General features: G+C 42.5%; 1 protein-coding gene across 1 annotated transcript in view; it reads right to left on the reverse strand.

The window, feature by feature from the left end:
- Positions 1-16,158, reverse strand: part of ipo11 (importin 11) — a 97,324-nt gene that overhangs the window by 34,199 nt on the left and 46,967 nt on the right. The window contains exons 18-21 of the mRNA XM_079222577.1: positions 14,131-14,244; positions 12,081-12,196; positions 10,343-10,419; positions 68-147 (exon numbers count right to left, since the gene is read on the reverse strand). Coding sequence (XP_079078703.1) covers positions 68-147; positions 10,343-10,419; positions 12,081-12,196; positions 14,131-14,244 — 387 coding nt within the window. The remainder of the gene's footprint in view (positions 1-67; positions 148-10,342; positions 10,420-12,080; positions 12,197-14,130; positions 14,245-16,158) is intronic.

Genomic DNA, 16,158 nt, shown 5'->3' on the forward strand with positions numbered 1-16,158 from the left:
AATCAATGTATGTGGATTATATGCTTCTGTGTATGCATGCGTGACTGTGTGTTTGTCTGTCTCTCACCTGCAGGAAGTCTGTTGCAGACAAATATAAGTAGGCATTAACGATCTGAAAGCAGGTGCGCAGGTTCTCGGAGCTCAAGTCTGAAACAGAAGATCAGATGTGTCACTTTAATTAACCAAATTGGTGGGGGGCGGAGGGGGGTTTAATGGGTGGATGCAGGCAGGGACCGAAAAAAACAAACATCTGAGTCGGTCAAGGCTGTTCTAAACAAATTTAGACTGTTTCATACTGGATGGATGCTCTAACTGACTTTGTTAACTGAGACTTTAAAGCACACTTTTTCTTACCTAAAATGTTCAACATGTGGTTAAGGATTGTCCAAAATCCCTAATTCAATCCACAGGGTCTGTATTCTAGTTGTGCTCTTGCATGCTGAAAGGGTATGAAACCAACAAGAAAAAAGGAAACAAAACTGACTCATCGCGATGGTGATAAAAAAGGGAAACCTACTGGATTAGTTTTTTTCCAACCCACCCTATTTAAGTTTCCCATGATACAAGCAATGAACGCACTGGCAACAGCTTCGTACGCCTTCACAAAAAAAGCGGTGGCTGCTTATCTGCCAGCATTAATGAGAGGTTATGAGACTCAATTAAAAAGAACTACAAGCTAAATTATTAAGCATGTTGTTGCCTCTGCAACATCATTATCCCTACATTAAGTATTATCCACTTTGTCTCTGGTGTTTGTCTGACCTTAGTGTTAGTTCATGATAACAGAGACAGTGAAGCCTCGCATATCACCTCTGGAGGAGACCTGTGGAGACTACGTCTAGGAAGTACTTTTGCACACCGTGGTGCGTGATGAGAATTTGGAATGAATGAACACACACGAACGAACGCACGCACACGGGGAAGAAGAAGAGTATTTAATATATCATAATTCTGCAGACATACACCGCTCAAACGGCACATGTGCGCACACACACACACACAGTTTATTTATACTCAACACCAGCAGGTAAGAGGTTATAACTCATCAGGCTACATTCAAAACAGGATTAAAATAGAATCAACAGTAGAGACAACAACTCACGCAGACAATGATGGGTGTTGTAAAAGAGGAACAAAAGAGGCCACAAAAAGCTCAGAAAGTGTGACATCAAAAAGCATTCACTCTGAAATCGTTGAACGTGAGGAATTTTGTACAAATATGGAAATGAATTAGGGTAACACTACCAAACGCATAGCACCTTGGACCATTAGCAGAGAGTTATATGCAAGAGGCTGGAGTGCAAAGCTTTACTTTTAACCCATGAGTGTGTGCATGTGCGTGCTGGAGTCTGAAGCCAATCTGGCGCCATGGCTAACTGTTAATGGCCTCTTGTCCCACGGAGCAGTTAGAAACCGACCCTCGCTGACACGACCAGGTGTGTAATGGGTTTGGTGTCACATTTAGAAGTGGACACTGAGTGCACGATTTTGGCGCTCAGAATATCAATGTCAATAGGAATGTTTTTCAGCTGAGCAAAAGTAGAGTTTACCGAATAAGAGGGGAGGACGACAACGGGGGGGGGGGGGGGGGGGGGGGGAACAGTCCAGTTTGCAAATAGACAGCGTAGATGATGAGAGCGAGCAGGACGTGAGCAGTAGGAGGCGGCCTAAACATACAGCGTGACAAACACAGTGGGGTAGAGGCTCGACGGTAATGTGGGCCGGCATGGTAAACAGACTATAACACCTGGAAGAGCGCCTGCGCGACACTTGGAAATACCAACAGAGAGACAGCTGAAGGACAGACAGGATCTAATAGACTAAAACATGCCTGACACTACATACAGACACTAAGGCCCCCCCCCCCAAAAAAAAGTCACCCACGCAGCATCTAGATACATACACCAAGACTAACATTTGCATGGATCCATTGAGATTAATGCAGGCTGACAGTGTAGCCGACTGAAACACGTAGAATGGTTGTTTACTTCAAACAAGTTGACGGGTTTGCTAATTCTAACACCCAGGACAACAGTTACCACCTCGCGTGCACACAGGGGCCAGATATTGTGGACGTATAGGCCGAAGAGTACATGCATAAATAAAACATTGTTTTGGTGTCGAGTAAAGTAATGTTGCCGCTGTTAAAACACGAAACGTTCCATTGCGTCTTTACTTTTTTAATTAGGTCTTTACGGGGAGTAGCTTTTGTTTTATTTTGCAATAACACTCAGGTCAGAACCCAGCAAAGGAGTCCCAAGATGACTCAAGGGGGTCACAGATGATTAAAAGGGATGAGGGAAAAAATATATATGTTTTCTAACTTTTCCACAAGTATTGTTTTTTTCCTTCTCGTGATACATTGGATACTTTTACAAGCTTCTAAATATTCTTCAAATAAAAACACTCCTGGGAGGAAAACAAATCACCCTTCTTTTGATGACATCTCATTTAAAGGGATCACAAGCTTGGGAAACAAAACAAAAAAGGCACTCCAACAAATGAGGCTGAACATGTGGCTGAAGGAGGGCTGTGATGCATGCTCGCTTCCCATGTGCCTGTAGAGTGTGTCCATTTCAATCTAGCTTGCTCTCTCCTTATTTCTCTCTCATTCTCTCCTCTTTTTTTTCCCCGTCCTTCTATTATTTTGAGTTTAGTGAGGCAGCTGCAATCACAGTAAACAAACCTCTCATGCCTACTCCAGGATATATAAAACCACATATATATAGAGGGAGAGAGAGCAACACAAACATGATTCCAGGCAATAATCATATGGTTTGTGAATTTCAACATCCAGAGACCTGCATACGTTCAGCCTAATGAGTCTTGTTATTCTACAGTACAGAAATGTTCACGGTTCCCCGACGCTCTCTCTAAAAGCCAAAGTTTCGAGCAAACTTTCTGAATCCCAGTTTCCATAAAGCACCTGAACCTCATGGAACTCTTCCTTCCTCATCACGGTTGGGAGAAGAAGTCACTGGGTGAGTAAGCACTGGAGGAGGTCCGGTCGAACCAATGCCGGTTCATACAGGCGATATTAATGTGGATGTATGCAACAGGATTTCACCAGCCATCTGCCAGCCGCAGTAAGGTAATGGCAATAATGTCCGCCGCCATCTGTGCAAGTACACAACGTATTTCAGGAGCCTTAATCAGCTAACCAGCCTCCATGAATACTAAATACTGCGAACATAGTGGGGCGCAACACGGCGCTGAACTCAAATTGACGACGAAGACGAGTCCAAAAACGAGACGAATAAAAGAAACAACAAAGAGTGATGGTCTACAAAAGTCAAAGCGACACCAAATGTGCACTCACGCAATTGCTCTGATGTTGCCACCGCCAGTCTGTGCGGTATAGACTGGAGCGTGGGCGCTGAAATGTAGGCCACCGCGAGGAAACAGACAGGGAAAAGATCGAGAGCTCCACTATATATAACATATGCTTTCCTGTGGTCGGGCCAGGCTGCTCATTTTACAGGGGAATAAAGCAAATGCGACAGATTGCTGTAACACTGTGTGAACAAGGACACACAGTGTCATCAGATTAGGAAAGCATGACCGAGGACGTGAATAAATCAGCGCGGTTCTGTGCCACGGAAGTGGGTGCATTAATAATAGTGCGTGCAACTTTTTGCGTAAAAACTTATTGAGAGCATTATCAGCACCTGTACGGCGTCACGTATGTATATATATATATATATATATATATATATATGTATATATATATATATATATATATATATATATATATATATATATATATATATATATATATATATATATATATATTTTTTCCCCCACCCCTATCACTTAATGGGTTAGGGTTATTTTCACTAAATATATTATTAAAGCAGGAAATTACAACTTTTCAGTGTAAAGTAACTCCAATCTGATGAAAATCAGTTCAAACATAAATGATTTTAGGCGGCGGACAAACATCAAGTGTCATTCAATGGCTCAAAAGTTTCTAAAAACAGGCTTTTATAAATGAGCTTAAGTGACCACCAACTTTCTGCAGATGCTAAGAATTTCAAAAGTTTTTGCAACAAAGCACATGCAAAGAAAAGAGACAGCTGTGCACCAAATATATTCATATTACCAAGTGTAAATAGATGCTAACAGCGCAAGAGCACCGAGACGCTATTTGCTTGTTGGGGCAGTTCTGGGTGCATATCACCCTTTTGCAGGTGCTTTCAGATTTACACGGTTTCTTTTTGGTTATGTTATTTGTGCGAGTTCAGCGGCGGAAAAGCTGCGCAATCCTTTTGTGAACTCACCCCCTCAGAGAGGAGCATCATCAGAGCCGGAGTGGAACTGTTACGTAGACTCACTCAAACGACACAATAGCTCCCATGCAACCAATGAAAAACAAACGAGCGCTGAGTCAACACAAATGGCTTTGCGCTGGTCTACTATAAACTCACTCTCGTAACTTGCATACAACAAATATAATCTGGACACTCAATAAATGTATAGTGCGCTTTTTAGGTTTGATTTCAAAGTAATTATATGTTGATACAAGCATTAGTCATCTGCCTTGACCCCGACTGTGTAACTGAAACAATTGGAGAATCGACGAGAAAAGGAGGAGGCTTTAAACTTCAGCTGGCGGCGGACACCTGAACAGCTCTCCGGCGACAGCTTTGCTTTGAAGCAAGATGACACCAGCAGGACTTCACAGGCCCAGAGTGAGTGAGCCACAAGCCAACACACCGGACACACAGAGGGAATACTACTCCAGATCAGATAGCAGGGAAGCTTTATGAGCCTGTATGACAAATGTGAGCGAAAAAGATAAATCTGGAATGAAGTGTTGTATAAAGAGCACCGGGGGGGTAAACTAGGAGTGACTGCTGCTGTCGCATAAAGAAAACAGTTGGACGGTTACATTTTATATTGTACGAGCTACAGTAACCTTGAGGAGAAAAAAATCTTAAAAGAGTTAGGTTGAGATGCCTGTTATAGTATAGTGGGCTTATTTCAGGAGGCAACATTTGTGCTACACCTGCATGTGCGCTACAGGCTAGTGCTGCCCAAGTTGAGTCCTATGCAAATTATTTCACTTGATTCAACGCCTGTATTTTCATGATTTACATACGTTTTTACTTGTATTTTCTTGCACCCTTTTGCTTACAACGGACAATACTGCAGGCAGCGCTGATTAAATACAAACATTTGATTGGTGCTTATTGAAGTGTGGTAATTTCTGTAAACTTTAGTGTGATTTGGATAGGATTGAATTATATTGATGTATATATATGTATCTTTAATATTGTGTTCTCCTAGGCAAGTGAATAGCAATAGACACAACGTTAGAAAACCCTTGTGATTATTATTCTAAAAGAGAATAGGGTGTTTTGCCAAATCAATACTATAAAAGCAATTACATTTTCACAAAGACAAGTGAGGATACAACAGCCCCCTCCACACACACACACAAACACACAAGCACACACACACACCTCATCATCCCCTATAATCAAATAGTCACAAAAACAGCTGCTGAAGCACTGATTAAGCTTTAGTCAGTACATCCTTCATAGCCCTGGGCATGTGTTGCACAATCCGCTTCGGTTATCAACATTAACAGGAAAATGAGCCTCGCATCTGACTGTGATAACGGCCTCTGAAGTGCCTCTAATCGTTGGTGGGGACACTGCTGAAATTGTTGGTCATCTCCCAAAGCATTTTTTTTGCTGTATAGTGTGTGTGACAGGGATGACAATGTTTGCTAAGTGGTGGAAAGTTTACAAATACCAAAGACGTGGTGCCAGAATCTATGCTGATGCACTGCAAGGACACTCAGAGGCTGTTTGTCAGGAGCATTCAAGTCAGCTGGACGTAAAGGGTTTGAGTAAAGCTCGAGGTTGGAGGTTTAAATGCATAAATCAAAAAGGAACATTTACTGGTCTCCTTTTTATTACTTATGTCTTCTTATTTAAGACCTGAAAATGAAGAAAATGTAATAAGGACCTATGGAGGGGAGTCAAGGCATGTTTTGTAATAGTGCTGATAATAATATGTTTCTGCATAGCTACTGCATTAAAGCCTAACTGAAAAAGAAAATAAATCCCCTCTGCAGCTCACCAGAGAACGCTGCTTTACCAGGTTTACAGGACTCACTCCCAAAAACATACAAAAACGACATAAGATGAGAAGCCAACTCTCATTGGTGCTCGAGTGACTGAGTATTTGCGAAGTCACGGACGAGTAATCATGCATGAGAAGCGATAAAAGCTCAGCGAGGGATTCAATAAAGTGGAAAAAAAAACCTAAAAAAACCTTATAAGGAGACACCCATGTATGAGATGACAACAGTGATGAGAAAGCAGAAACCTCACAGCACTGAAACAGCAGCAACTGATGTAATAATATCAAACTTAATAATAACAAGAAAGGACGAGTGCACAGAATTACACTAATTAAACTGCTCCATATACATAATCAACAGCTTATCCGTCCTGGCAGATTAAGCGTAGCCAAACATATTCACCATCTGCGGCGGCTATAATCAGTCATTACTTCTCGTTATGAATTGTGAAGGGTAATAACAAAGACTGAGGGCCAATAATAAAGATAGAGCTTTATTCTCGATCTCCCATGTTTTGTAAGAATACTCTTTACATGTTCGGTAAGAAGCCCTCATGTTTTCTGATAGTTTCCCATTAATGTGTTAACTAGTTGTTGTTGTTGCTGCTGCTCTTTGCTTTAAAAAGGAAACTCAAAGATGTCCTCCATCTGTTTGAGATTGAAGCCCTCCAGCAGTTCAGTATCCATTATGCCTTCCTTTCCCAGGACAGCTTTTAACCGTGAAACCGCAAGATATGTTGAGTTTATTAACAAGTATTATTAAATGGCACACAGACGTGAAGAGAGTCTCTAGCTCCATCACTCGCTCGCACTAATTAGTGCAATGCCAACGAGGGAGAAAAAGAAAAAAAACTACCTTGCTTAACATCCATTGTCACGAGTCGGTGCAGCACACACAGCTGGAATGTGTCCTAGTTCTGATCGTGGTGGCAGTGAAACAGGACGGAGTGCTAGGCTAACAATTTAGCCAATGCAAGGCTCTTGACATTCTAATTAGGGAATTTGCTGCTCCATTTTAGCCGTGATGGAGCGGGGCTCTTTATCAGGCCGGCCAGGCCACACATCTGGCAAGCTGCGACACCAAACCGAGCCAGACTCTCTCAATGGCCCGCATCCCTCCACGGACTAAAATAAATGATCCGCTGAATGCCGCGGTAAAAAAGAAGCCAAAGACGACCGCAAGCAAGTTCATTTCTGTGAGACTTTTCATCATTATATGTAAATTAACGCATGGTTGTTGAGTGTAAAACGATCCTCCACTTATTTTCTGTGCTCGCTGGAAAGGACATATTTTTAAACTGTGTGCCAATTGGTTCTGACTTTTGACCCTTTTCATCACAGCAGCTTTGAATTTATCCATTTCCACACTTGCATTGACGACCGTATTTACGTTCAATGCGACTGAAGGGCTTTAAACGTGCCAACGTTAAATAACCGGAGAGACAGTGACAGGGAGAGCGAACGCCGGGTCGAGAGTCCTGAGCTGCAATGCCACATAGGTGAAAACATCCATTTAAATTATGATGTTACAAACAAGGGATAAGAAGATGATGATGGAGCTATTGATGAAGCGAAAAACTAAAGCATGTCACCACTCCTACAGAGTTTATTTTGGGACGACAACAAGGATTTGGGTTATTTAAGTCCGCTTATTCCAGGGGTCATTAAAGTTGGGAGAATGCCAACGAGGAAAATAGAGATGTGACAAAAAAAGTGGTCTAAACTGTAATTCACTGTTTGAAGATCAGTCGTGACCTTGGATTCGGTGTTCAAGTATTTTTTTGACTGCTGTCAAATATTTAATCATACCACCACAGATTAAAATACAGTTAGGATATTTATGTCTCTGGAAGGATCTTAATCAATTGTAGACGCGGGAGCACATTTGCAACCTCTAAGGTACTGCAGTAAAAACTGCTTAAATGGGATTCATGTTTTTCTCACGAATGTACAAATCTGACTTAATAAAAATGCTGGGAAAAGGGACAAAAGACCGCCAACTATCATTTGGTGTTTTTATTTATTTCTTTACTTTACTAATGAAATGCTGTTAGCTTGTACCTGGAGAGATGAAAAAGCTTTTTTTTTTCCCCTTTACTTTGCTTTAATGTGTCTGTCACAGCTAGAGAAAAGCATCTCCACTGAAGCAAATATTGAAAAAAAAAAAAAAAAAGGAGAGAATTGCCGGTCTCCACAGTAAACACAGATGACGATAATAATAGTAAGCAGAAGCGGGTCACAAAGTGAGCTATTTCCATGAGGCAATGTAGACTAAGGTGGACGTGGGCACAAGTTCCTAACACATTAGGCTGCGATCATAATGAGTTACTCATCTTTATGATGTGCATGAACGAGAGGTTGCCACGTGCGGGGAACGCGGCGGTGCAGTCTGCGTATAGTTTGGGCTCGTGGGATGTGAATAAACGCGACAACTCCCCAGGTTCCCGCGTCTGCCTTGCCACTTGCTGATTAAAGTGAAGGGGGTTCGCCCTCGAAGCTATAGGCTACAACCGCCCCCTTGTTGGGCTTCAAGGAACCCGGAGAACGGACCAGTCAGCGTCCTGCGAGGAGCTACTGGCAGCTACAGGCGTGTCTCGGAGACGACGCAGAGAAGAGTGTTTATTTCTTCTTCAAAAACAACAATGGCAGTCTCCTGAAGAGATTAGCGTCGACGCTGCAATAGCATCGGTTACATCAGAAGTGGAGGAGCAAAGAAAGGGTGCTGAAGGCTTTCTCTCGATGGAAAAGGTGTTTTCGCTCTACTCACAGCTGGCTTCAGCAAGAGTGATTGACAAATGGTTCGTCCAATCACCTGCCAAGTTCTCAACATTTTCCAGTGACAGCTTTCTCAGATGGTTCTTTGTGACAAACCATCTGCACATCTGGTTAGGTAATCCCATCGCAAGACGGCCTGTAGTTTAAAGTATTGTCTTTCAGTTAGCTCCATCCAATCATTCATTTCCTCTCAACCCTCCTCTTACCAATTCGAATTCCCTTTTCCCTCCAATCAGTCATTAAACTAGCCTCTTATACCAGTGTTATAGCTGATCATTGTGCATAAAACCTTTCAACAGTGTCGTTGAAAGGTTAAATTGAATTTAAAAGCCAGTGCTGGGCTTGCCTTTATGGCCTTGGCTGCAGTAATTGTTTTTGCCACCTTCCAGCCTCCTCAGTCTAATTGCCTGAGAATGGTCTCATAGTAAACGCTACTGGTTGTGTTAATTTGTAAAAAAAAAAAAACTTCACCTTTTCTGTTGAGCATTAAATAAAAGTAAAAAGGACCTCTCTTATCTTTCCTTGCATTCATCCAAGTCTGAAGCTCCTCGGCGCACACCTCCGCTGTGTAACCTTTACTACAGCATGTCACTGTCATGAATTATTTCCCTGCCATCCCTTCCTGAATCATTTCTTTCCATCCGCCACCTGCTCGTTACGTTCCACAAATCGCCCCCCATTTCTCTCTTCTTCCCTCTTCCTTTCATCCATCTGTAAGGGGCTTTCGGAGTCCCTTCGCTCGTCTGTGTCTCATGAATTCTCTACCCACACGATATCAAATGCTCCAGTAAGCGGGCTGCGCGAGCGTTCATATTAGTCCGACTCTCTCGTTATGTGCAGGAGCACCCAATCAATACGGTTCTTCATCACACTGAAGGCCACACACACACACACACTTACACAGAGACACACACACACCTCTACGGACTACAGTAAGTGTGGTGTCCTGGCGCTCCAGGCCTGTGATAAATCATCCAGCCAGGTCCATTCAATATGCCACCACTCACAGCTGCCTACAGAGCCAGAGCAGAGGCCCCCGCTGCCTCGAGGCTACCGCAAAGCCACTACTGTGATCTCTGAATGCTACACTACCCAGAAAGGATGAAACTATGAGAGTTAGGGTCCACGTCTGTGGATTGCATCAACTTATCTTCTGTCCTCGTTCTCTCAGCCTCTCTGAGATTTAAAAGTATTTGATCATGTTGGTGCGTTCTTTCAGATTGCCTCGGCTTTTTTCCCCTCTCGCTGCTTTGTGGTGAAATGTTTTTTTCTGTGTCTCTTCTGACTCAAACACATATATCCCTGCTATACAGGAAGCCATAATTTGACCATATGATAATCAAACTGCAAATGCATCATAGAAGCACAACTATTGTGTTGATGTGATTACTTTCCTACCTTCTAATTCAATGTATATGTTAATGCTAAACTCCATAAAGTGGAAGGAAGAAAACACACACACACACGCACTCACCCAGCAAAGCTGACATGTTCTGGAAAATTCTGAGCAGCTCTGGGGTGATGGCTGGGCTGTTCTCCAAAGTCACCAACCTGCATGATGGGAGGGGAGGGAAGGAGAAGAGCAGGCAGAAGGGAAGAAATGAGAAAAGAGAGACAGAGAGAGGGCAAGAGAGAATAAAACAGAAAATGGAGGAAAATGGGAGAAAGCAGGACAGAAAATATAGATTAGAGGTGGCAAAAGAAAATGGGAAGAGAAGTACAGCATGAAAAAATTACAGAGGCAGAAAGAAGAAAAGAACATAGGCATCACAAAGGCAGAGAGAAATAAATAATACACGGTGAAATTGGTGTAAAAGGAAAAAAAGGGGAAAAGGAAGGAGGTAAGATATGTTAGTGGTTTGGCTAAGTGTAAAGAAAAATGTGATTAAATAGAAACAAAACCTAATGATGGGTTGATTAATCAGAGAGTATACTGGCACGACACATTCAATTCTAAAATACAGAAAAGAAAATTGTGTACAGTCTTATAATAGGTTTGGTTTAAAATTCAAATGATTATGTTCCGTTAGTCAGAAGAAATGTTTAGAAAATAAGCTTAAGTTTGGAATAAATCATGGGAAACTGTACATCCACATTGAAATATGTTGATGAATTCACCAGGCCCCTCTCCTCGTCGCCACTCATATGGCCGCAGATTGTCAAAGCAATTTATTCAATAAGATCTACTGACAGCTACTCACAGCTACTAAGTGTATGTCTCGAAACTGGAAAACCTCCCCGAGATGTTAAACACTCTGATGAAAAACCTCAAATGAAGGTTGATGGATTTCACAGACAACATGCGTTACAGATTGAATGCATGCTTCACCGACTGATAGGAAAGAAGAAAAAAAAACTACCGAGAAGGCCACAAAGAGAGAGAGAGAGGAAAATCTGCCAATAAAAGATAAAAGCAAAATAAAATGATATTGACTTTGTAAACTAAACAAACAAATAGGGCATGATTGTTAATCAGGCAGAATAAAAGGCGCGACAGAGACACAAGACTGTGGCTTTGCACTATGAGCGCACGCAGCATTCTGAAGTCTGCAGCTCGCCGCGGACGGGGAATAAAACACATTAAGCAGGGATGATAGGCAGCCCGGAGAATTCCCTTCTGCTGAACCGAACCTTTTTGCGGTCGTACCGCACTTGTACCTACACTTGTTTATAGTACTGTTAGTTATCAGTTTGTCTGTGATCTGTATTTTATATTCTATTGTAAATGTAATACATTTCTATTTCTTGCACTGTGTGTTGTTGTTGGTTGTCTAATGTATGCACCTCCCGCCAAGACAAATTCCTCGTATGTGAAACATACCTGGCAAATAAATGGTTCTGATTTGCAAAAGTGAGCATACGGTTACGCAGCTGCGGATTCTTGAGATATCTTAACATTATACCAAAACAATAACATAAAGGCAATAGCGTGAACAGCTTTGCTTAGTTGTCTGTGTAAAGCCGAAATCTAACGAGATTTCACAGTGAGCCCATTTCTCTGCAAAGTGTTTGAATTTGGTTGAACTCAATGCGAGTCAGTAAATGAGGATGACTAATATAAAGAAAAAGAAAAGAAGAAGAAGGACTTAAGTGAATTGAGTGACAGAGAAAAGGGGAGATAAAGACAGCTACAGTACGAGTGTGGTGTGGTCTGGAAAAAATAAGATCACCATATAATCTTAAATATATATATGTAACGTGCAAGTACATACCAAAGCTCCAGTCCATCCTCCAGCAGATACACATGCGGCGGCTGGGTCACGTCGGTGCTCAGCTGGATGACAGGAAGAAGGAACGGGTACAAGTTCTTACACTCTGACCCCAGGCCCTGTGAGAACAATCACATACAGAAAAAATAATAAAAAGTTAATGACAATGAGGAAACCCCAAAAAAAGAAAGCTGCGGGCGGGGGGGCGGCTGTACGTTGTGTGCTTTGGCTTAATGGGTGTTCCTCGCAGACCACTATCTATCTATCTATATATCTATATATATATGTATATATACACATACATACATACACACACAAGCACACAGCAGGACACGAGCAACTGTTCCTACTTTCAATAACAAGGTGTCATAAATAGTGTCTTTTTGGCCGTATGTTTGGCTGCTATATTCATGCCTAAAGGTGCAAAATCTGTTGAGGTAATTTTTGCCTAATATAACGGTAGGGGAAACACTGCTTGACCATTAAAGACTTTATGACTAATTAACGCAAACAAACACAAAATTATCAAACGTGCATCCATAGCTTACAATAAACCAGTTGCTTTTAACTCATTTGAACCGAGTAGTAACTTCAGAACTTCAACCAGACTTTTTTTTCTGTTCTTTTTCAACGTCAGCTTTACGTAATGCTACATTAGTATGTGGTGACACGCTTTGCTAATCCAAGCCCCTTCGGCTGTAGACCTTCAGTGCCTCCCACGGTTTGCCAGATGTGTACTCGTGTTAGTCTTCCAAAGGGAGTGTGTCTCTTATCGCCGAGCGTTTCATCTCCCACTGTGAAGCGATGTCGCAGGCAGCCACACTGAGGTCCCAATCTGTCTGCAGGCTGAGACAGGCTGCTCCAATGCTCTCGGGAACGGCGCTTCTGTCTGAGGCTACTTTCTCTTAACTTCAGTGATAAAACTGATTGATATTGTGGGCAAACAATACAAAATAAAAAACATGATACAAGTTGCTCCACAGAATCTTTACTTTTGCACCTGACACTTAACGAAGATGTTAAAAAGAAACACAGGAGGTTCTATACATCTTTCTCTGCGACTCACAAATATACTCCTCGTGTGAGCAACTGAGTCTGAGAATAACAAAGCAGGAAAGCCAGACAGGAGTCTCTCTCGGCGGCCTGATCCCAGTAAAGTCACAATTTCTGGCAGCTGAAAATAAATAAATAACAATTGTTGTCGAAGTAAAAAAGCCATTTGGGCAAATGCACCTGACCCAGGTCTCCCTGGCAGACATTTTGGAACTCAGCCTAAGCAACATGTGGCCGAACAAGTAAAACCACACCTCTTGCCAGATCCACAGAACAGTGCCAGATGTCCTGGTAAGTCCACTCACTATGAACATAATACACTTTAAATTGAAGGAGCTTTCTCCCCCCCAGAGCCGTGCTTTAAGGTAAACCTCAGTTGTTTTGCCTGCGATGGCTTTTTGCTACCGTTTGGTTTATTTCGATAGTTTTGTTAATGGGCTATTTTCTTGTGATCCCGGGAGAAATGAGAGCTAGCTCATTGCAAAGCAAAGGTGAGCCACCCAAACATGCGAGCGGTGAGTTTGTTAAGGCAGCTGATTCAGGCAGCACATTCCTATCCGACAGGAGAAAACCCAGTACAGACAAACATCTCGATTTGAACCGCTCAACAGTGCTGCTGTCCAGTCTAACATTGTGCCCCTTTCCCGGATGATACCTTTGTAAATTAGTTTTTTTGTTCTTCAGTTTTTCCATTCTAATCAACATGTTTGGTGTTTCTAGCTGAATGACATTTACATTTAGGCCGTTGACATTTGCTGAAGTTTATTGTTTTTTAAGCCAAGTGGCACAGGTGGATTACGCAAAACACACACACACCCACACACACAGATAACAGCTGCTGAACATGAGAAACACTGCAGCTGTGAAGCTCGATGCCTGCAAGTGGTGCATAAACATATCACACTCGGTGGATTCTGCTCGGCTGACTGGGACGATTCAATGCGTGAACACCGAGCGTCTGTGTGATGTGCAAACAGCGGAAGTTGAGGGTGCCACGTACCTGTACCAGGTGGATGAGCGTCGTGAGGATGGCACATCGAAGCATGTTGTGCTCTACGGATTGCTTCCAGAGCAACGGCAGGTACTGCACCAGACAGCCTACGTACGGCCGGATCTGAAAAATAAGAAGCAAAAACACATTTAAGCCTGCATCTACCGACACGGTTAAAATATTGAACTGCTATGAAACTTATGTTGGATAAAAGTCCTATTTGAGAGCTGTGGCGGGAACAGTTGGGTTATTGTTATTGTGTGTACATTGTTCCAGTCTCAGATGCCTGAACCCACTTAGAAACAACTCAAGCATCGCAGCACAGCGAGCTTAGTTGGCCTGAAAGTGTGTTAACAGTCAGGATACAGCACCAAAAAAAAAGTGAGCAACTACACAGTTAATGTAAAGCTTCCCCTCAAAGCTTTGTATGTTGTTCTTTTTCCCCAGCAGTGAATTCAGACAAGATTCCCTTATCTTTTGCCACTATCAACCAAAATCGGCTGCTTCAAAGCATGCGTCAGTGGAACAGATGTGAGAAGAAAATATGGACAGGCTGTTGAAAATACAGAATATATTTTCAGTAAAAAAAAAAAAAAATCCAAAATCATTCCATTGAGGTGATCTATTGATGCCTCAAGCCCACAGTCTGCGATAGCTCTCATGGAAGCCGATCTGGGTGACACATGATGCGAGTGATTGTAGATCCATGGCCGCCACAGCAACAACAATCAGAGCTGAACTTGTGCTTAAAGGAACATTATTAATCTTCAGTATGCATTTTGAAAATACACCGGCTCCAAGAAAAACAGGAGAGCCGTGTCCTCGGTTGATCTTATGCCAACATATCTTATCTGAATCCATGCTCCACACTACAGCAACCTCCATTACAATCTGTTCACAAAACAAAACTGGGCTGTATGTAATCTTCTTCTCTCGATCCCGAGTTCCTTTTGAAACAAAACATATGCATGTCATCACTCTGAAACTGCAAACTGTGACAGCACGCTGTGTAATTCAGGTGCAGTTGGACATCAGAGTACAGGACTGAAATACAGACTTCAAAAAGGTTTCTGCCATTTGTTTTGGTGCTGACTCATGCCAACCCTTCGTATTGCTTGAAGCGCCTATGTGGCCGGGCTGCAGACCCCACACTGGGATTTGTATTGGGCTCCATTACACCGTAATAAGGAGTTGGCTATAGGGACAGAGTAAAACAAAGAGTAATACAATGAAATATCACCTACAGACTTGAGGAGAAAGATAAAAAGGGAGAAAAACAGACCCACGAACCAGCCTAAGATGACTTTTGTGACAGTCACAGCAGAAAAAAAGAGCTAAATCTCATCATATCTGTCATCATGTTCATTTCAACACAAGCTGCACTCATGGTTTCACTGCCTAGTTGTTACAGCTGCTGCCAGTCTTTGTGGGTTTGAAATCCCTTGTGAGAAGAGTTAGAATATTAATGGGACTTCCACTGACTCTAGAAGTTGAGCCAGGGCCAATGACTGAGGCAGATTTAACCTGACTGACAGTTCACAAGGATGAAAGCCATTTCTGTGAAAGATTTAAGTCAAGGAAACGTTTAAAAGAAGGTGCTTAAACGGATCTAAAGGAGCCTGGAGGGGGGGGGGGTCAAGAGGAAGGTCAAGTTTTTAAGGGTTGGCAGTTAAGTGGATTAGAACGACTTATTGGATGCTCAGAAAATAATAAAAATCCATATGGCCACAAAAGCACTGCTGTGGCAGAAGGGGCACTGTATCGTCGTGGTAAATGAGAGATCGCACATCCGAACGAGGGCTGCCGCAGGCCTTGTGGTGTCTCAGGATGTGACAAATCATCAGTGCTATTTGTTGAGGACAGAGGATTATTTCATCTTGGGGGTCTGGGGCTAGGGCAGGAAGACAGATGTTTTGTATCTGCCTGATGGTTTTTTTTTTTACAGCTTCATATGTCCCCTGCAGAGTGTTAATCCATGGCCACAATTTCTGCAGCGTTATTCTTCACAAAGCAGCTGCAGAACAGATCTCCCCAAAT

This window comes from Taurulus bubalis, assembly GCF_910589615.1.
Source record: "Taurulus bubalis genome assembly, chromosome: 8".
In the NCBI taxonomy this organism is placed as follows: domain Eukaryota; kingdom Metazoa; phylum Chordata; class Actinopteri; order Perciformes; family Cottidae; genus Taurulus; species Taurulus bubalis.